This window comes from Corvus kubaryi, unplaced genomic scaffold (genome assembly GCF_017639235.1).
Source record: "Corvus kubaryi isolate FWS band 111438036 unplaced genomic scaffold, C.kubaryi_AGA036_p1.0 37392, whole genome shotgun sequence".
Taxonomy (NCBI): Eukaryota; Metazoa; Chordata; class Aves; order Passeriformes; family Corvidae; genus Corvus; species Corvus kubaryi.
The window spans coordinates 5822107-5843969 of NW_024581131.1; the positions used below are offsets into that span (position 1 = coordinate 5822107).

A 21863-nucleotide genomic window follows, 5' to 3' on the forward strand; every position below is an offset into this window, starting at 1 on the left:
TTAATTTTCTTATCTGGCTCATTGTGATGCACCTTCACCTCTGAAATCAGAAGGTGGTGTGTTGTGTACATTGCAAAGAGATTTGGGCACTTGCCCAGTGATAGCATTGTACTGGTGAAAGATGAGAAAGGCACTTCTATTTGAAAAAGGTGCTGAGGAATGCATGGCACATTTCAGAGAGCAATTGTCTGGTGTCCACTCCTCCTCTCAAAACAGATTCTTGCTTAAAATGCTGATCAAGCTGGATCATAGAGATTTAAATGATGCCACAAAATTTGAAATTTTAAATCTTAAATATGAAGGTTTGAAAATCATTCAACATAAATCTACACATATATACACAAATATCTGTAGGCATCTCGCCACAGAAATTTACAGATACAGATGCAGACATCACTGGAAAGGGAATCAAGAAATACCAATACAAACAACTGAAAGAAAAGGGCATGGAGTGGTCCTAGTATGTCTTTTTTTTCTATTTTATTTCCACTCCCCACCAAGCCCCTGACGATTGAAACGAAATAGTTAATCAAATGATATCAAAACAGATAGTGCCACCCCTGTTGGGAGTTCTGCAACAGAACTGTACTAGTTGGCTTTATTCCCTCAGGAAAGGGAAGTTCCATCTCCTGTGGACTGTATGATGGCCCTTAGCTTGCCAAGCCAACAGCTCCTCCAACAGTGGGACAGCTGCTTTTCTGTGATCCGAAGAAAAGCTGCACATACTGCATAAAACACAGTAAATAAAATGCAGTAAATATACATGTTTGAGTTTAAGAATAAAGCATAAGATTGCATCCTGGAAAACACCAGAGCCAGTCACTTCACTCATGAAGGACTGGGCTTTGCATATTTCCTCTTCTTTAATCCTCAACAAGACTGCTAACAAGAACCTCCTGCTCATTCACAGTGGTTGTGCTGCTGACAGTGTAGGAACTCCATCTTCCTCTGCAGTTGCTACACAAACTCTGTGTAGGGTCAACTCAAGAATATACATAGCACAGAGAAAAGAGGATCATCCCCCAGGTTCACGCAGCTCATCTGCAATGCAGAAATCACCAAAGGAGTGTGTCCCCTCCAGTGTGTATTACAGCACACACCAAAACTTTGTTATTATCTGTTACTGCCTTGCTCCTTCTCTGCCCCATTCCTGGAAGTGTTCAAGGTCAGCTTGGGTGAGGCTCTGAGCAACCTGGTCTAATCAAAGGATTCCCTGCCCATGGCAGGGGGGTTGGAACTAGATGATGTTTAAGGTCCTTTCCAACTCAACCCATTCTGTGGCAATTCTATGGTTTGTATTTCCCTAAAATTCGACTGTCTGCACTTCCTTAGTCAAAACGACTGGTGTGCACACAGGTTTTGGTAGCCCATTGATCATTCCCCATACCAGGCCGCTTTGACTCATTTTGATCTTTAAAAAGGGAGGATGCTTCCCCTTCCCGGCTGTTTTGTCTATTGACATTATATGATGGCAGAGAGGGAGGCATTGATTGTCTATAGCTATTTCTAAATTATCTATTACTGTGGACTCCCAATCTTGCTTGAAAGCCATCAGTGTGATCATACAACAAACATGAAATAATTAAACTGTCAGTTATATTGCTCATTTAGCCAACACAATATATATCTGAGGCTGTATATCACTTACAGAGAGCCACAGTGCTGCTGTGTTTTTCCCTAAACACCTAGATGCATAGTCTGCAGTCTTACTAAATAAGACAACTCAAAATGATGGATAAACAGATGGAATAATAGATTTGATAGCTATCTCCACCTCTCCAACTATCTTGGCAAAAAGAACCCTACCAAAATAAACAGAAAAAGACTGCTTCGCTAACACACATATGCTAACAGATTTTTATTATTATTTTTTAAAACTCACCCTCAGTGTTAAATAAACTGTGGAAAAAGGATTTGATTCATGGTTGCATTAGGAATCTACTCAACCAAAGCCCCTTGTCACAAATTAAATCATAAACTAAAAGTCAAACATGATTTGTGAAATTAACATTTATCGAGGAAATACTCCCCAGCGCTGCATTGTGATTAGTCTCTGGCTTCTGAAATATCACCCATAATTCATGAGCTCCTCTGAAACCATGCCACTACTGCTAGTGCTGGGATGGCATGCATGATGGAAAGGTGCTGCCACAACCAGAGAGCAATCCCTTTTCTGATGCTGGTGAGAACCAGAGGTCACTGTGTCTTATTATTTGGGAAGGTACATGCATACACGCTTCTCAGCCCCCACTCACTTGTAACACTTCACCCCTCCACAGGCCCTCTCTTCCACCTCTCAGATTTATCAAAGGCCACAGCTGTTTCTAATTTTGAACATGGAGGCTTGGCAGAAGCTCTGCATTGTGCCCTTTCTTTAAAATAGCGACTAATAAAAAATGAAACTTAATTAACAGTCATTGGTTCTTTCAGAGTCTGTGTCTTTCAGCAGAGGGATTCGGTGCCTTTGCAGGGGGATGCAGACAGCTTAATCTTACAGGCAGAGGAGCTACAGCACAAAGCAGACTTAGTGATTGTTCAAGGCTAAATGGTCATTGGCAAAGCATGCTTTGGAGCCCAATGTTTTTTAGAAGCCAGGATATCCAGACATAGCTTAAAGATATGGGATGCTTTCCTTTTCAAGGTGATTTTCATCAGGAAGATGTTTTCCTGCCAAGAAATGCAGTAATTTTTTTGAAATAATAGTGTAATGCCATCCCTACTGCACTGAGCTCTAGGTATTTTTCACAGGGAGCAAAATAGCCCCCAAGTCTTATGGGATAAAGAAGGGAAGCTCAGCTTCTGGCTTCACAGGCATTCAGAGCAGGAAGAAAGCTTCAGCACCTCTACAGCCCATCCACTTGTGGCCTTTCTTCTGCATGTATTCATACATTGTCACCTCTGCTCAAGTCTACTACACCTGCCTGGAACACATCAACACATCAGCTGTTTGCTGTGTTCATGCAGTGTGTGTGTATACCTAAGATTACACAACACAGAAACCAAGGTCACAAAGAAGAGCATTGCCTCTCTTTTAATCAAAAGAGGGGTCTCATACCCTCTTTAAACAGAATACAGAGAAAATGTCCTCTGCCTCTCTTCAGGATTAAAGGAGAAGGTACTCCCTGTAAAGCCTAATTTCCTTTGCTGCCCTTCTGCTCACAGAACAGGCTGTGTTAGATCTGAGCCTCCCTCTGTCCTGATCTGCAGCAAACAGGGCTTCATGGAGCCATGACCACTTATGCCACTGAGGACAGAGCATTCAGCACACAGCTCTGAAAACATCTGAGCCAACCTCCACCCAGTGCCTGCACGAGCTCTTTCTGGCAACTGCATTCCACCACGGATGGCAGGCTCTGCCTCAAAGGAGGAAGGGGAATCCAAAGGAAATTACTGCCTGCTCTACTAAGCTAACCCTTAGGCAGAGAGGCCTCGCTTCTCGGAATAGGAATTCATTGCTCCTGTAACAAGACTGGCTGAATAGTCCATGAGGGACTGTTACCTCCATTCAACACACTTTCTTTGGATTAACAGTCATTCCCTTCTTGTGTTGAGACACTAAAAAGAGGTCACCAATGGATGGTAGCTTTTAAAAACTGTTTTATCTTTTTTAACCACTCTCTTCTACCTGTAATAACCTGATAAAAAGCTGGAAATCTCAGACTTCCCTACTGGGTCACCCTTTTGTATTTGGAGAACATTGATCTTTTTCCTGTTGTGCCAAGATTAATGTGGCGTGTTTGTTTGACAACAGATACAACGTATTTAGTGCCTTAAATCAAGCTAACGTGATTGTCTGTGGACAACATCCCTGTCTGGCACTGGTAATGATCTGGAGAAAGAAAAAATCTTAAAAAAAATAGCTTTGCTACATAACTGTCACTGCAGAACCATCAGGGGATTACAGTGGCCCTTAAAACCAAAATCTGTTGCTGATGGGACAAATTTAAAACACTTTTAAGTAAGAGTTGAGGGTTTCAATGAAAACTATTAGGCAAAGGAGGTTATCCAAATTATCCACTCTAAGTCTGTTACAGCTTTGATTCAAAATTGTTCATGATCTTACAGGTACAAACCTTCCTTCTCTCTTCCTATTTTATAGAAAACATTGGTTTGTCCTCTTTCTTCTATTTTAAGTAGGAAAAGAAACAGCATATAAGTTTCTTATAAGTAAAGGCTCACTCGAGGGAAGATACTGAGATGCTGGAGCATATCCAGGGATGGACAATGAAGGGTCTAGGGCTCAAGTCCAGTGAGGAGAGGCTGAGGGAGTTGGGTTGTTTAGCCTGGAGAAAAACAGGCTCAGGGGGCAACTTAGCACTCTCTACAACTCGCTGAAAGGAGGTTGTAGTCAGGTGGGGGTCAGTCTCCTGTCCCAATTAAAAAGTGACAGGATAAGAGGAAATGGTTCCAAATTGCACCAGGGGAGGTTTGGATTGGATATTAGGAAAAATTCCTCCACTGAAAGGATGGTCAGGCATTGAAACAGGCCGTCCAGGAAGTGGTGGAATCATCATTCCTGGAAGTGTTCAAAAAACGTGTGGATGTGGCACCTCGGGGCATGATTTAGTGGTGAATATGGCAGAAGTAGGTTAATGGTTGGACAATGATAAATTTTCCAACCTAAATGATTCTATTATTCTATGAAAGTACAGAGAAGAACATGAGAAAAGCCAGGGAAATAATGAGTGTTCATTCCTCATCCACATACCAAATGCCACACAGACATCAGCAGAGGGTAAAAACACACCTGTTCCATTCTTTCAGAAATGTTACCAAGTTCCAAAACCCCAGTCTCCCTCCCTCCCTCCCTTTCTTTTTCCTTCCCTTCCCCTTTGTCTGGCAAAAGCCAGTAATACCTACAAATATTTTTTATTTTCGTAAACATCATGCAGCTTTAAAACGTGGGGATGTTCTATCAACTTCAGGATGGCTATTTCCCGCTCCACCTGGAAGAAACGAAAAGAAACAGAGAAGATTAGAAGCTTGGTCTTAGAATACATTAGATATTGTCACACATTTTCTTCCCATTTATCCATTTTCCACTCCTCTTCATATGCAGAGGATACAGAAAATTGTAACAATGTAGCTTATTTACCACTTACATAATTTAAGAAAAATTCAATTTATTCAGCCTCAGCACTCCCTGCCCTGCGGAACCAAAAACCCACAAAATTTCAAGGTTGAAAGAAAAGTCCCAAATCTACCAAAGAAAATTAGCTGTGGGAGTTATATGAGCATTCAAGGCTGTTCCTGCCTCACAATCCAAAGCCAGTGACATGTTCTCAAAGTACAGAAACTCTAAGATGTCACATAGGGCTCTCCTGACCTCCCACAGCCACAGGTGTGGCTGCACTATGAACTGCATACTCAGTTAATGTTAGAAAATCTCCATCCTGAAGAACTTGCCATGCATGCAGGGGAGAAGACATAGAGCAGTGTGATTTTATAGCTGCAGAACTGAGGCGCAGAAAGGGAAAGAAATATAAGAAGTGACATAAGAAGCACAAGGCACAACAAGAAATTAAAGCAGATTACTGGAGATGCGGCATTCAGAGCCTTAAGCACAAGACTGTGTTTTCCCTCAATTCCCAGTCTGCCCAAGGATGGCTACTTCCAAGAGCATGTTTTCAACACTGAGTTAACAAGTTGTGACTAAGTCCCTGTAATTAGTGCAAGGCCTGTTATCACCCAAAATTCCTATCGTGACCACTAAGGGTATTCATTAGGGATGGAGTCAGTGCAATTCCTCAGCTGTTAGCAAAATTGCTCTGCTGCTCGAAACCACACTGTAACTGCTCTGATTTGACCTAGGCTAAGTCGAGGGGAGTTAATGTAGCACTGTGGAGACTGCGGATAAGTGAAATAAACTCTGCAACAAGACGCAGTCTAAGCATTGCACAGTCGGGCGTGACAAATTTCTAGGAATCCACAAAGGCAGGAAAAAGACCTAAAGAAGCAAACAAGGACAACTAGGTAGGGTTTTTTCCAGTCCTTTAAATAACTGATTTTCCTGGAGCTGCTATACTGACAAACAAACCATGAACAAACCACAAAACCATCCCTTAATGTCTCCCCTGCAGGGATCAGATGAGTAATTAGGAACTTGCCCAGTACACTTTTAGTTCTCAATGTCCTTTAACTTCCTGAGAGAACATCCTCTGCTAAGCCTGAACACAGACAACTTTACCTGAATGCCAGGAAGATACTCTTCAGGAAATTAGAAAGTGGTAGTTTGCAGCACTGCGCAGAGGAGGATTTCCCAGCATGTTGGTTATCACCCCAGATCTCTCTTCATCTACAGCACCACCACATAGAAACAGTAAAAGCAACTTTTGCACTACATCGTCCTTAGCCTTCCTCACATACCAGAATGGAGGAAAGTGTATTTGTACATGTGCCAATCTCAGTCTTTCAAAGACACTTATTCCTCTCTGCAGAGTCAAAAGTCATCTGAGAGATTCCACTTCCACACTTGGGATCTCTGGAAATAGCTCCTTCAGAGAAGTGGGGAATGCATTTAAACATGTATGTATGCACTTCAGCACTGCCAGAACTGCTAGGAATTCAGTGATACACAGTGCTTGATGGTGACAGCTCTGTGGGTGTTAACTTACTCATGACCAGCACTCTGATGAAAGCCACTTGCACAAACAGGAAACAAAAGCTGGGTAGATTTCAACTGTACAGCTATTTCAGCACAAACCCAGGGGGTAGCTAGTTTATTCCATTTTTGCCTCCTCTTCAAAAAGACCTGTTACTCTTCTCTCTTACAAGATATGCACTGAGATTTGCAGAGGGCTTGTTCAGCCCTATAATTGATAAAAGTTGGATTTGCTTCAAAAACGAGGAAAAACAAAACAGAAGAAGCACCCACTATCATAACACTCTTCCAATAGTACTGAGATTCACCATCAGCAACATGTACTGGAGCTGCTCAGAAACTGCAACTCCAATGAAGCTCCTTTTGGATGGGGAAGAACAGGTGTTTCATGGGGAATGTGACCATTGCACTAGCTATGACAAGATTAATCCAACCCCAGTCTTCCTCCTGGGGATATCCTGCCTATGAAAGATAAAATTCCCTGGTGATGGGCTGTCTAACAGCATTGGTGACTCACTTCTGAGAAACGCCGTGGTTGGTTCAGTGGCAACCTAAGTTCAGACCAAGTGAGTGATGGATGGCAGCATCCAGTCAGGGTCCTGCTTGGTTATTGTCCTAAAGCATCAGAAGAGGCAGTGACTTATGACTACCACTTGGAGAAGGGAATTCAGCTACAGCACTGCGTGGCCTATGTTTGGTAACAGACAATCAGAGTAGAAAGGAAATACCTACTTATGACCTACAGATTTACTCTAGGAACCAACTAAAAAGAATTAACCTGAGTTGCTTTTCTTTCCTTATTTGAGGTGTGTGACTGTAGGAGGTTCTATGCATATTTTTAAATTCTTGGGAACTATATCCTAAGAGGAAATACAGTTTTGGAGGTCTCAATTTCAACCAAGGTATGTAGAGAGCATCTGTCTTGATGTGCCTGGCAGCATTTCACTGCAGCGTGGTCAGTTCAGTAGTGTGTTGTCTGCGCCAGTCAGCTTTCCACAGTCTGCTACCTCTTCTATCTGTAAACCAAGGACAAAACTGATCTACTCATCTCAAGTAAGACTTTGTATAATCCTTCAGTGAAAGGGCATTTAGGGAGGAAAAGTGTCATTACTGTACTTCTTGTAGTCCAGGACTTTGCCCCACGTAGAGGCACAAGACACTAATGGTTGTATTACTTTAGGATCTAGAGACTCCCAGTTCTCTAGACAGCAGTCTGATAAAGACCATCCTCAAAAAAATCTCATAGCAGTGTCCCACCTCTTTTTCCTTAGGAAGAAAATCAAGAGTTCACAGAAACATGCAACAGACCACCACCCCAGAATTACAACTGCAGTCATTAGTGATGGGTGACTCTCCTGGATCCTGTCCATTTTTTAGATCCCTACAATGAAGCCAGTAATTGATACGGGCTGGACACAGACTGTAGATCTCAACAGCAATGTCACTGATGCACAGCTCAGGAGGACCTAGCAGCAGCCATCATGTCACCAGGAAAGGAGAGATATCTGAACTCACTGGCAAAATAAGAGAGGTCTGAAATAGCATGCAGCTTTGCCTTCTTCCCCAGAGCTTTGCCAGCCCCTGGCATGCCTTTTTTGCGCAGCCCTGTGTTTGCAAGCCATGGAATCTGTTCAGCTCTGAGCTGGCAAGGACAGGGGAGAGGAGAAACCCTGCAGGGGTGTTTGCTTTAATGCACATGCAATTATCAGAAAGCAGGGCAAGCTCAGAATAGCCTGTCTAGGGAGGCTCAGAGCCTGTGATAAACAGGAAACATAGAGAAACATTTGCCTAATGGTTAAAAGAGAAAGGAATAAAGCAAAGCTTTTCTGTTGCACAAACACCGGGTCACATCACAGGGTCCCAACTAAAGCCAGGGTTGCCTCATGCCATGGTAGGGTACTGACTGTGCTTTGAAACTGAGGGAAACAGCTGTGAAAGGCTGTGTGAGGCAAAAGGAGACACATTGGTAACGTGTAGCTGTGCAGGTGCTGAGCAGGTGCCAATTAGAGGTTCTAAAAATCTGTGCAGGAGGTTGATTTGACAGGATGCTCCAGTGATTCAGCTAATGACAAAGTGCAACACAGGGGCAATGCCACCCTTAGAGGAATCATGCAATACTTTGCATCCCTCTCCTCCATCTCTACTTTGCTCTCATTCTCCTCCAGAGGAAGTCACATCTCTCTGGTTTAAGTCCATCTTGTCAGCAAATATTCACTGGCAACAAGTGCTCTGCTCTCTTTCTTTTTAATTCGGGCACACAGGGTGTTAATTTACTTAGAAGGTAAGGAGAGCAGGTCAAGGGAGCCTGGCATTTTGTCTCAGTGAAGAAGGAAGTTTCCTTCTCTCTTGCATTCTTTTGCTCAGTAGCTATTGGGTCACTCATGACCAATTTGCTCCCTGAAAAATGAGGCTCACAGCTTGTCTTGGGGTGACTTTCTGATGTGTATGCCATATCGCTGCCCTATGCTCAGAAATTAATTATTGTGCCTTTCTATGCCTTTAAACTGAGCCTGAGAGGGGGAAGGAAAAACTGAGCAAAACTTTCCCAAAGCAGTTTGCAGCTTGTTCAAGGTCACATAGAGATAGCGACTTTTTTTTCAGCTGTGGCAGGGAAGAGAAGCAGCATCCAGCTTGCTGTTTTCCAGTCAGCTTTTGGCCAGTTGTTCAGTTTCTTTTCCTCCAGAGAGAGACTGAGAGTTGAATTTTGTTTTTCCTTCCCTGGAATTTCGGATTTTCTCCCTTTTCTACTGGACTGCTTCAACCTCAGAGCACATTGGGAGGACTTTCCACTGAGCACAGAGGGCCTGGCCCTGGGCCAAGTCCCAGCTCTGAGGAGACCAAAGGGAGGACTCTGACATTTTCCCAGGTTTTTTCTCCACAGCAAGAGATTTTATTATTTAACATTATTTTCCTTTCCCGTGTGTTTCTTAAATAAATAGTTTTATCTCCTTCACTTTCCTTCGAGGAAAATTTATTTTTCTGGAACCTGGTGGGGGAGGGGTGGTTGTGCCTTCTCTCAGAGGATATATTTCTAAATTTGGCCAAACCGGAACACAGCTGTGTCATATTACCATGCATTTTATCTACCAAACCTGTGCAAGCACTATACAACAACAATTTCTAGCAGTTTCTCAAAAAACAACTACACACAAAAAGCTGGGGGACAGCAGATGACATTTCTGACTGGAAGCTTTGAAGCTCACCAGCAGCACAGCAGAAAGCCCTCTCTTTTCTCCATTGACATCAGTAGCTCCCATATGGCTCTAAACCCTGGCTTGAGAAGGAATTCCAGAGCTGCAGAAATGGTGAAGGCCAGCAAAGTCCTGCAGGATGCAAACATGTTGTGCTGTTTTCCCTACTCACAGAGCAAAATGGTGCAGGGAGGGTAGGCATAGTAGGTTTTCCTGTGACAATCAAGATCTCTCTAATGTTGTCCCTACTTTGAGGTAACTAATGAAATACTTTTCAGAGCTCATGGCTGTCCCTCAGTTACAAGAAACTCATCCAGGACATGACCTTTTCTGAATTCAGAATTCTCTACACTCAGAATGAACTTCAAAGGATGCAGAGATTTGGCTGCTTATCCAACTCCTCAGGCTAGAACTCAGGTTGGAAACCTTGTACCAGAGCACCTACTTTCTCCAGTGTCTGGCCTGCTGTGCAGTAATTTGCATTTCCATGATGAGAGCACAGAAAGCAGAGTAAATCACTCTGGTATTTCACTGAGTTGAAGTGGCAAAACCAAAGGCATCTCACAGGAAGAAACTAATATTAGGTTCTCTGAAAAGTCTGTGTTCCTGCCATAACAGAAATATCAAAGCAAAACACCTGGGTTTTATTAATTTGATACTTATGCTTTCATGTTATGTGGGACTGAAAGTTAAAAATGGTGAAAAATGCCTGGCTTTGGTGAAGACTGTCTAGGTCACCTGTTCACTCCTGCCCATAATCACAGAAATAGGCTACTCCTGAAATCAGAAGAGAACAGCATTAAAGCAGAAATGGCTTTATACAACAAGTAACTGTAGGTCCATTATGCCCCGTAGGGTCATTGCTGCTGTGATAGGACACCATTCCTCCAAACAGATTAGGCCATTACCAGATCTAAGCAATACCAAAACATCTCATGCATTGTATCAGTTACATCCACAATTTCTACGGCAACATAAATAGAGTTGAAGTGGAAAAAATATCAGGGTTTAAATGATTAAACATTAAAGTATCTTCCGCTGCAGCTCTGAATTTGGCTGACTTTTTGCTTAAAATGACCTTTCATTACCCTTATCCAAAACTTATTCAGTAGGCTATTATGAATGCAAATGAAGAGCCATGAAAGTTGTGCATCTATAGGGAGTATTTCTTACTGCTATCCTAGCCATTAACCTCACATTTCTGAATATATTGAGCCAGATTCAAAATGTATTGAAGTCAACAAAAGACATCAACTGACTTAAGTGGGATTTGAATCAGACCTTCTAATGATCATTAAGTGGTATCTGGAAGAAATCTTCTATTATACAATTCTGACTAATTAAATGTTTTAACACGAATTCAGGTTTTCTGCTAAGTATTAGCAATTACAAGAAGATTTTACAAAAAATTGATAAATGAGGGGGAAAACTAGACTTAGATCTCCATAGAATCAGACAGCTAGACAATTCTTTACAAAATACTTACAACAAACAGAAAATTACTGGAAAGCTGAGCAACTCCTTATTGTACTGAGGACTCTATTATGGGCTCATCCCACCACAATTTTTGTTTGCATGTGTGCTTCTCAAAGCTATTTCCCCCTAAATGAAAATTAAAATAGGTATGTGTGTGAAGCAAGTGAGATGCATATTTCATTTTAAAATTTGCATGTGCAGACTTCTATACCATGAAGCTTTAGGAGGGAAATTTACTTTCCACAAACTAGTATTATAGCAAAACGTCAGTTTCTACTTGTCTTTTTCCAAAGTCCCTTCAAAACTGCAACTCTGAAGCTCCACTGAATTTCAAAATTTAGCATAAACTCTGAGAGTATTAAGTTGGCTGGAGGGATACTGTTGTTAATTTTCTTGGAAATCCTTTCTGCTGTTGCCGGTGCATCTCCACAACAGATTCACGGCCTGGCCTGACACATAGATTGCAAGGTCTTTAAGGGACAGATCCTACAGGTTATCTAGCCATGGAAAATCCTATCCAGAACGTCATGGTTTAGCTCTGTAGCTAACACCTGCCGTGCTCCTCAGGGCTCTGCCATCAGCTCCCGAGTAAATATGGCACTTTGACTTATCTGTAGCGTATGCTGCTTTAAGAAGTATCAGGGCTTCATGCAAAAGACACTGATGGGAGCTGACAAGGAGTGGATTTATTCATTCAGCACTTGAGATTATCTGCTGCCCGGTGGTACACAGCTAATGAGTGACTGACACACAAGTCTCTGCCAGCAGTCAGCAGAAAGGCCCCATTCACTGGAAGGCAAACAGCCTCCCTGTGCCTCCTGTTACCTTCAGTGAGTGCCACATCCTGGCTGCCATCGCCGAGTAGTGCAGGACACAGGACACAAACCTGCAGCCACTCTACAAGAGAAATAACCTGATCTTTGACTCGCCTTTCTTTTTCCCTCCTTATCCTGGTTTTTAATGTTAATGCCCACTGTGCTTTCTGTAACTCGTGCACCCAGCCTGGCATTTATGAGAAACCCGCCACCCCCATGCAGCAGCCACAGCCAGGTCTGTGTGAACATTGGCAACCACTGCTCCAAAGCAGCACACTTGGTCCCTCTTGTGTGAACAGGTCTCCTTGCCGTGCCACATCTGCAGTGCTCACCCCAAATGTAGAGCTGTAAGTCTAGTTCCCCCTAGCAAGGCACAGAATCAAAGGATCACAGAAAGCTGAGTTGGAAGGGACCCCCAAGGGTCATCAAATGCAACTCCTGGCCCTGCACAGGACACCCCAGGAGTCACACCATGTGCCTGAGAACATTGTCCAAATGCTTCTTGAACTCTGTCAGGCTTGGTGCTGTGACCACTCCCTGGGGAGCCTGTATACAAATGTATGCTGGGCTTGTTTCAGGGGTGTATAAGGCCCTGTGAAGGAATGGAGTGCAATTCATAAGTAATCTTTCCCCAGCAGAAGTTACTTCTTCTGAAGAGAGACGTTACAGCCCTGAAAACTTAATGTCTTGTGGGCTGCTGTGCTAAGCTACAGAAAAACAGTCCCTCCACACAGAGGAGAAATAAGCTGTAAAATTAAGGGGTGAAGAGAATTCAGCTTCAAATAATATAGGTGCAGAACTTCTTGTATTATTTGAGACATCACAGATTTATTATGGGCAATACCAAAAACAACACTGGAATGCTGGAGCCAAAGAATGTGTGGAGAATGCAGAAGATGCTGCATCCCATTAAGGAAATATGGGCAAGCATAAAGGAGTCAGTATAGCACAGCACAGCAAAATGTTCTGCCAAAAATACAGTGTGGAGCTTCTGAGAGCATTGGTTGAGGATATGATAAGGCAGAGGGGTTCCCAAGAGCATCTAGGAATGGGACTGAGACAGTGAAGTGATGCTGACAGTACTATGGACTGGATCCTTGAGGGACTCCACCATCAATAGGAAGAGTCATTTAAAAGCAGAGTTTTGGAAAAGCTTCAAAGGATGAAATCTTTACCATTTCCTATGCATCTCAGCTAGCCTCTTTCTCCCTCTTCCTCTTTTTCTCCATTAGTCACACTGGCCTTGTTTAGCTCTTTGGCATTGTCTTACACAAATGTTCTTTACATTTTCTGTAATACTCTTCCAGAAGCAATCAATGGGATTGCTGCTATTCCCTTCTCTACTTCTTTCCTTAATGGCCATCTCTGGTTCCCTAAGAAGAAATAAGCTCCAGGAGAGGGCAGAACAGCTGGAGCTCTGCAGAGATTGGAGGCAGAATGCCAGACTCCATCCCTGCCTTGCCCTTCTCCACAACGAGCCTAACAACATGATTAATTTCAAAGGGTGGAAAACAGATAATATGACTTTTGTTATTCTGCTATATTCTCCTGTCATTCACTTTTGGTTGCCCCTTAACTCTTTAGATAAATATTTGTATGTATTTGTCTATTAGGATCTCATTTTGGCTGAATTAATAGACTTAGTGAGATACTAACAGCTGATGTGGAGAAGGGATTCTCCAGCCCAGTAGTCCCTCACAGCTGGCAGTGACAGAAGCAGAGCCTGAGCCAACCCATAGCTCACCCCTTTGTTTCCAAAATACAGTGTTGAAGCACAACTGCACCTCCCAGAGGGACACTATCCCAGACAAACAGCAGCATGGACCTCATCCAGGAACTGTGAAAAGGCAAAGGGCAACACATGTTCACAAAGTTCACGTTTGCACTTCGCTTTGCACTAAAGAGGGAGCCTCAAGGGGAGGCCTGGCAGCTGCAGGCAGAGGCATCAACAGCTAACTTCCTGCCAAGCTGTGGAGCCAGCGGCTGGGTACTCAGGGAGGCCAAGCAACCCTCCAGCCCAGTTCTTCTGCCCCAGCAGGTCGGCAATGGTTTCTATCATCCTGCAGCATAAATAGCAGCTCCTGCCTCACGTGCACCAGCTCTACGTTAGCACTTCCATGTCTATTCCATCTTAGAGACACTGATCCCAAGAACTACTTATTCTTATCTTTGATAAGAAATCAGTCTGCTTTGTCCATAATTCTGCCCCGAGTGTGTCTCTCTAGGGACATGACCATATCTGGTGTATCTCTGTAATGACACGAAACAGCGCTTCGGTTCCAACCATCCCTGCCCACTGGTCTGGATGTGGGATTATAATTTTTCATGCAGACCCACCTCAACCACAAGCATGTTTTTTCACACCTTGCAAAACAGGGCTGAACAATGTGGGAAATCAGCAGTAACCTCTTCCTATCTTCACCTGTGGGCTACCTGTTTGGACATAGCCAACAGCAGATGAGCTCAAAGCCTGTTCTCTCAGCTCTTTAGTGACTCACACGACAAAATTAGTGGCCTCAGCCTCAGTTACTCAGGTCAGGAGTAAACTACTGGTGGACAGTAAAATGGCTGTTGTAAAACTTTCCCCTCCCTCACCTACTGCACCTCAGCGTCGAGAAAAAGCTTTCAAGATGAGGCTAACCCTGACACAACAGCTTTGTCCATGGTGCCTGTCACTTCTTCCATCACATCAGGGATACAGCAAAGACAGCAACACTGTCTGGGAGCTTTCCATTGGGGTTTAATCTTCAAAAGAATGACTAATAAGGCAGGAATTGAAGTACAAAGCAAGAGGCAGAAAGAGAGAGAAGAGGAAATAAAACTGCCTATTTTGCCTCAGTCTTGAGGCTGCCTGTGCTCACTCCCTGCCTGTCCTCAGGTTCAGCCTGCAACAGAAGACATTACAGCAAGACTTGTACTCCCCTCAGTGAAGACAACATCTTCCTCTGTTTTGTACAAGCAACAGAAGCTGCAGAAAATTAGTCGATTGCTGCCATCAGCAACCAGGATCTCTCACAGCTGGGAGTTAAGAGATCAAAGACAGCAACGAAGGAACATTTTGTTTCTCAGTTATTTTATCTCTGCTCTTCTCATATCCTTCTCATCACACACCAGTCCCTTATTGCTGGAGGTGATGATGACATCTTGCACACTATCAACATCAATATCAGGATCAAGAAGCCTCTTGGCAAGCAAGGTTTACAAACAACATTGTAAAGATAGTTTCTCGAGCATCTCAAAACAGGCGATAGGGATAATTCCTTCTCCACATTGTCTGAACCTACTTAGGAAATGAGGACTTAAGACACCTCTGGCCATATCCAGCATACACTCTGGAGCTGAATACAATAATTTTCCACATCTTCATTATCTTTTCCAATACATTATTCAGTCAGGTCAGACTTTTAAAAGTACTTGGCATTGGCCTATCTCTTTATCTCAGTGTTCGTGGGACTCTTACTACTAATTGAGACCAGAGCCAGGCAGTAATGATGGGCAAATTCCACCTTTTAGTTCTAGGTCTCTAGAGATGGGTTTTGTAAGATGAGGCCTGCCTTTCTATTTATGAATCTGTGCCTCAGACATTACTTCTCAGATCCTGCAGTATTTCAGAGGCTTTCTGAGTTCTAGTGATGAATCCTTCAGCTTCACCATATTAAACCATAGCCAAACATATTCCCTACCCTCAAAAGGTCCTCTTTTCCATATAGTGACAATCACTTCTGCAGTATGGAAATCTTCTCCCTTTAATTACCCGTGTCACTCCAAAACAGCCTATACTCTTATGACGTGTTGTACTGCAGTGCCAATGCACCCACCGACACAGCATGATTGCATAGAGATCAGGAAGAGCAATGAAATTACGCATTTTAAATTTGAGAAGGTGGTATTTTATTATTTCTGAAGAAGTTGTGGTTGTGCATCTTCAAAATAGTCAACTTAGGTGCCATTATTTGAGCCTCTTCCCATTCCTTTGTATCTGTCCTGTGCATCACATCTAATACAGAGTTCACAGCTGTTTGGCTTTTGATGAAGAGCAAAGACAGGATACAACGCTTTGGTACATCAGGTGACAATGCATCGCTAAAGAAAGTGCTAATGACTCAAAAATTACATAGCAGAAGCAACAGGAAAGTTCCAACGTTTAGCAAATTAGCTTAATTCTCTGAAGATGACGGACGTGGATGGACATGCTTATTCCAGTTATTCCTGCAAGTGGCAGAGAATGCATTCCAAAAAAAGATGAAAATTTGAAAATTGAAATTTAAATCGTATCACCTTAGGCCTGTACACCTTGGGATGCTTTGGCACATACACAGGCATCCTGCTTTCACAATCTAATTCAAACTCCCTTGCTCTTGCCAAATACTTAAGAAAACACTTATATGTACAGATTGAAAAGTGCTCACAATTTGCTGAGAAGATGGCAGGCTAAATTTGAAACCAGCAATATTTGAAATGGACAGCTGGGCTAGATCTACCCCCCCTCCCACCCCAACTTTTCAGTGTTTTCTGCAAGAGATGACGTTATCAGGCAGCTGAACCTTGTTCCCAGATGTTTGGAACATGTGAAAAACAACCTGTGAATTGGGGAGTTTTCCAGTACTCAGCATTACGGTCACAACAGCATTTTGGAATGAAAAGGCAAGAGATGCTGTTCATGTCATCCTCTCTCTACAGAAAGGAAAACCAATTGCATCTCTTTATAGGAGATATAATTAGCTCCCTTCTTTCCAATGGAGAAAGCCTTTTACCCCATGAAAAGCTTATACTGCCTTCCACACAAACACAGGACAGACAAAAAAAGCAACCAAAATCTTTCTGAGGCGGATGCCATGCTGAGGAAACCCAGCTGTAACCTCAGGTATGAGGAAACAGTGCCTGTGCTGTGAGGTTCACATGTTGAATCCTGGCTTATGTGAACCTATTTGTGAGGAAGGTAGCACAGAGATGCTCTTCTTGCACCATACAGAACTCAGTATTTCAGCAGTTGATAAGGAACTGTGGTGATTTTAGGAGGCCATCCCGCTTCCCTGCAGAGGTCTACATAACCATTATACAGAGTTTTTCCCTTCCTTGGTGACCGTCTTACTCCATCCCAGGTGGACAACTTGAGGGTTATCTACAGTTTTGTCCTGTCCTTTGGTACAATTCTGCTGCTCACATGTTCTTGTATTTAGAGTAGGGCAATGTTACACATCCAAACTGGGAGCCTGTTCTTTATTTTAGAGTGGATTCCTTATGCTACCACAGAAGCCCCATTAGAACAACCACATTCTGTGAAATCCTAGAGATTGTGAAAACCTTTTTTTTGACTATTCCTCTTCTGGATTTGCATTCTTATTCTTGCTAATGCTTCCAAATTGTTAACCACTTTTTTCCTAAGGCAGGAATGATTTTCCTGGCAATTTTCCACACATTTTCCATGTTCCCTTCAGGATGGCTGGGGACTTGGAACTTGTAGAAAATGTTTTACTTCCATTTCAAGAAAGTGTTTGAAGTGCAAGCTTAGTCTACACCACTACTGTATAGTAATAAAAGCAATAAAAGACGAAGAAGTGATGAAAGAAAGTGAGAAAAAATCACCTTGCAAGTTCTAGCAAACCTATAGCAGAGTAACACATTTAGTTTGAAATGGTGGCCAATGTGAATGTGTTTGGTGGCCAACCAGAAAGTGGGGATAGTCTTTACTTCTGACCCATTAAACATGCATTTTGCACAGCTACTTTTTTGAAGAGATTCCTTTGGACATGTCTTCATTTACTGTCATCCCTCTTCCTTCTATGGGAACAGTGACCTGTTTGAGAAACCTGAGATGTCTCCACAGGCTCTCCAGGCTTGCCAGGATCCCTGGAGCACTCTTGTGTCTCTCTGATCTCTTATCTTTCTCATGATCTGCAAATGATCAGTCACATAAAGCCCATAGGAGAGGAGGCTGCTGCCTACCTACTGAGGGTCTGAGTTTGTCAGTTCTACCTTCAAACAAATGAGCAAAGCTTCACTTATGGAAAATATATAGAAGTGTAAAGCTCTGATACACTCTTATTAAGGAAACATGAAGCAGTTCTTTATATCTGAAAGAGGAAACAAGCAAAAGAGGAAAAAATCAAACAGTCCTCCCTTAAAAGTGTTCTGAATTTTCAAATAAGGCAATGTTCATTGGAGAGAGAAAGAAAATGTGTAGTGGATAGCTGTGTCCTCTCTTTGATCTTAACTATAATGGCTCTTCCTCATCCTTTTCCATGACAAGTGTGCGTATTCTCCAGGACTCCAAATGGAAGTCAGCACTTTAATGGGATCACTCTGATGGTGGCCTCCTTTAGACTTGAGGATACACCTGGACACACAATTTGCAGCAAGTTTCCTTCTTCTGGGAGAAGTGTCTGATGTTACAAGAGAACCCAGGACCTCAGAGGTGACACAGGACTGCAAGAATCTACAGAGGGCTTACATGAATGAATGAGTCTGAATTTCAAATGTAGGCCAGAAGCAGCCCGCCCAGCCTAATTTTTTCTCCCTCGTACTGTTTATTCAACCAAAAGGATTTTCAGATGACCTGAGGGGATTGCCTTCATGGGTGAGTGTGCATTTTACCAGAAGTCCTATTTGGCAGAATCACTTTTATTGAAAGCATTTTGGTTCTGTTGCTCCCGCCGCGTGCTGCTTTTCTTGGCCTTCTGGCTGTCTCCAAATCCTGTGTGAACTTCCCTTTCCACAGCACACCAGGGATCCAGCAGATGCACAAACTACGTAGTTGAACAATCACTTTACGCCTCAAGCACTGCCAAACAGTTTCTTGTGCAGCTTAGGGGGGCATGTATATACTGCTGCTCTGCTACAGAAAACCAGGGTGCCCTTCTAAAACAGCTTCCTTTTCGTTGGAATACCACCTGCATTTTACAGGAGTGATCCTGAACCAGCAAAACGAATCTGGCAAGGGGTTAAAATAGGAATTGTATTTTATTTTTAACTGAGGTTGGAGAATTTCCTTCCTTCCTTTTTCCCGTCCCCTTATGACACCTCTTTAAATAGAGTTGCTTTCCCCCAGCCCAAACCCACCTAATGCCAAGGGTCAAGCTATGTTTCTTGAGTCCTTTGTTCACCTACACAGTATGGGGGCGTGAGATAAGTCCTTGCAGAAGCCACCAACGATTGAAACATCAGCACCACTAAGAGCAGCTGCCTTCTGTGCAGTCAGCTCTCTGTTAGCCACCCCCAGTCCTCTCTCTGCCGTATCAGAGCAGCCCACCTCTCCCTGGGGGATCCCCACAGCCAGCTCTGCAATGGGCCTTGTGCTCTGCTCCTCACATCCAGCCTCCCTACTCATTAATCATTTGGGATGTGACTGCTTCTGCCACAGCTGCAGACACCTAAAGACTGAGGATGTTGTCTCCTCCTTGCCACACAGGGCTGTTCTCCCTTCCCCAACTGCTTTTAAAGAGAAACATCCTTTTTATTTCCCTTTTTTTTTTCCTTTCTTTTTGGTTTTTTTTTGGGGGTGGGGGGTGGTTTTTGTGCTGCAACGGAGGAAACAGAGGACCTTAGAAGCAGCAAAAAGAGTTGTACTGCATTCCTCTCAGTGGCTATGGCTGGCTTTCGATTATGCTGACATTCCAGCACCGTCAGGGCACTAAAACATATGCCTGGAAGTAACCTCCCATGCAAAAGGCCACTGTAATTCTTGCAGAGTTGGACAAAAGACTCTGTGCCAGTTTCCTACCCAGGTATGTCAGGGACGCATGTAAGTGCCAGCTGTTGGGTGAAGCACAACTGCTACTCCCCTTCAGTCCCTTTAGTGCAAAACCATGGTAATCAAAACAAAAGTCAGAGCATTTGTGAGGCTCCTCTATCTTTCCCTTAGAGAGAGGTGACTTTACTACCTTTAATGCAGCAGAGAGACTTGAGAAAGCTGGCTGTGCCCTTCAAGCTACTGACAAATGTAACTGCTTGGCAAAATGCACTATGTAATACTGAAAGGAAAGTCCTCTTACAGTAATAGCTTTTCCAAACCAGAGATCAGTCACCAGCTAGAACAGGACTGCCAAGCACTTCCAAAATGTGAGGCACAATCCCATTTTTCAACTTACCAACAGAAAAATGAGGGAGCTGCACAAGACCTGATGTGCTGGTGCAAAGCAGATGCAGTGATGTCAGAGCATCTATTCCCTCTGCAGCACTGGCTGAGCACAAACAACAACCCCGTCACTGTCAAAGATGACCCCTTACAATGTGGTTATTTTGTCCTGCAGGACAAATAGCAGGAATCCAGAGAGAAATTAAGAAAAAGAACTGCTTTCCACAGACTCCCAGGGCAGCTTTGATGTCCTTGGGGCACTTCTACCTTCACACAGGACTTGGCCAGCACATCAGTTCCACTTAAACCTAGCGAGAGAGGATTTAATGTTTCTTTGATGGTAACTTCCACCTGAATCCCTTTCCTTCCCTTCAGTGACACCCCTCCCCACTGCCTGCCCCCTCCCAGCCCAGAGCAGCTCTGGGAGTGGCCAGGTGCAAGGTGGTCTATTCAAGAATGATCACCATCCTTTTTGTATTTTGTTCCTTTGTCCTTTCCAAGCAAATTATCTGCGGGACCCTGGAACAAGCCGTCACTTCAGAACAGTGTCACTATCACGTGGACAGCAGCCCCAGGACCTGCAGGACACATGTGAGCAGGCAGGCTGTGTTAGGAAGCATCAGCACTGGACACCTCACTGGCACATCTTCCTCACCACGGACTGCTGTCAGGCACTGCAAAGCCGCCTCCTGGTGCTAAGGTAACCTGGATCAGACCCTTGATACCTGGGAGCACCCTTTTCATTCCCAAGAAAAATACTCTTCAAATTGGAGCACAGGGATTTCCTTGCATTAGAATTAAGGAGCTTTCTGTCTCTTCTTAAAGGAGTTTGTTTTTTTTCTTCCCAAAATGCAACCATTATAATTTTTTTTTTTGTAAATCACCATTGAGAAACACTAAAAAGCTTTCTGTAATACTTCACACAGTTAGTATTTGCTTCCCACTGGGAATTCATGTGCTGTCAGTAGAAGCTTCACCAGATGCTGACAACTTCTCCCATCAGGAATGCCCCTGAGGAAGGATGTTTGCCCTGTGGCAGCTCTCCTGAAGGAGCCAGCAGCAGGTAATGCCCACAGTTTCAAAAGGTAATGTTGGGTTGTCTGCAAGTAGTAGGGTTGAAGTACGCTGGTGGCAGATTTTCAGCTGCTGAACTACCCACAGTTAAGCTTTTAAGAAAAATCCCCTTTCCAGTGAAGGAGAACATAAAAATTAGATTTCCAAGTTTTTCAGACATTATAGTGGACTGGGTTTAATGAAAATCTGGTCTGAGGATGGAAGTTGAAAAGTCCTTTGAAAAGTCTATGCCTACGCCTAAATTTTGAAGGTGATAAGAGGCTGCTGCAGGGTTCAGCTAAGGGTGGGAGTAGTCAGTCTCATTACAGCAAATGTTTTCTGCACATTCCTCAAGAAAAGAACTCCAAATGCAGGACACATCTATACTGTGGCATAAACACACATCTAAACCAGAGAGAATACTAAAATGAAAGAAAAAGTGCAATACCTTCTGTTGTATTAATATACATAGTTCCAAACTTGAATTTGAATGACGTATGCATCCAAACCCACCTTTGGCATACCTCCAAACAAAATCATAACCACCTAAACCTTGGAGGTTTCTTGGGGTGGGGTTAAAGTTGGAATGATTACTGAAATTATATCCAAAGGAAGCCTTAAAGCTGTCTAAGGGTTTCCTAACTTAGTCTGGA

At 43.3% G+C, this 21863-nt stretch overlaps 1 protein-coding gene across 15 annotated transcripts in view; it reads right to left on the minus strand.

The window, feature by feature from the left end:
- The window catches only part of BRSK2 (BR serine/threonine kinase 2), a 310976-nt gene that overhangs the window by 102434 nt on the left and 186679 nt on the right, over positions 1-21863 (minus strand). For all 15 annotated transcript variants that reach the window (XM_042038346.1, XM_042038342.1, XM_042038339.1 and 12 more), the window contains exon 3: positions 4861-4946. In XM_042038346.1, coding sequence (XP_041894280.1) covers positions 4861-4946 — 86 coding nt within the window. The remainder of the gene's footprint in view (positions 1-4860; positions 4947-21863) is intronic.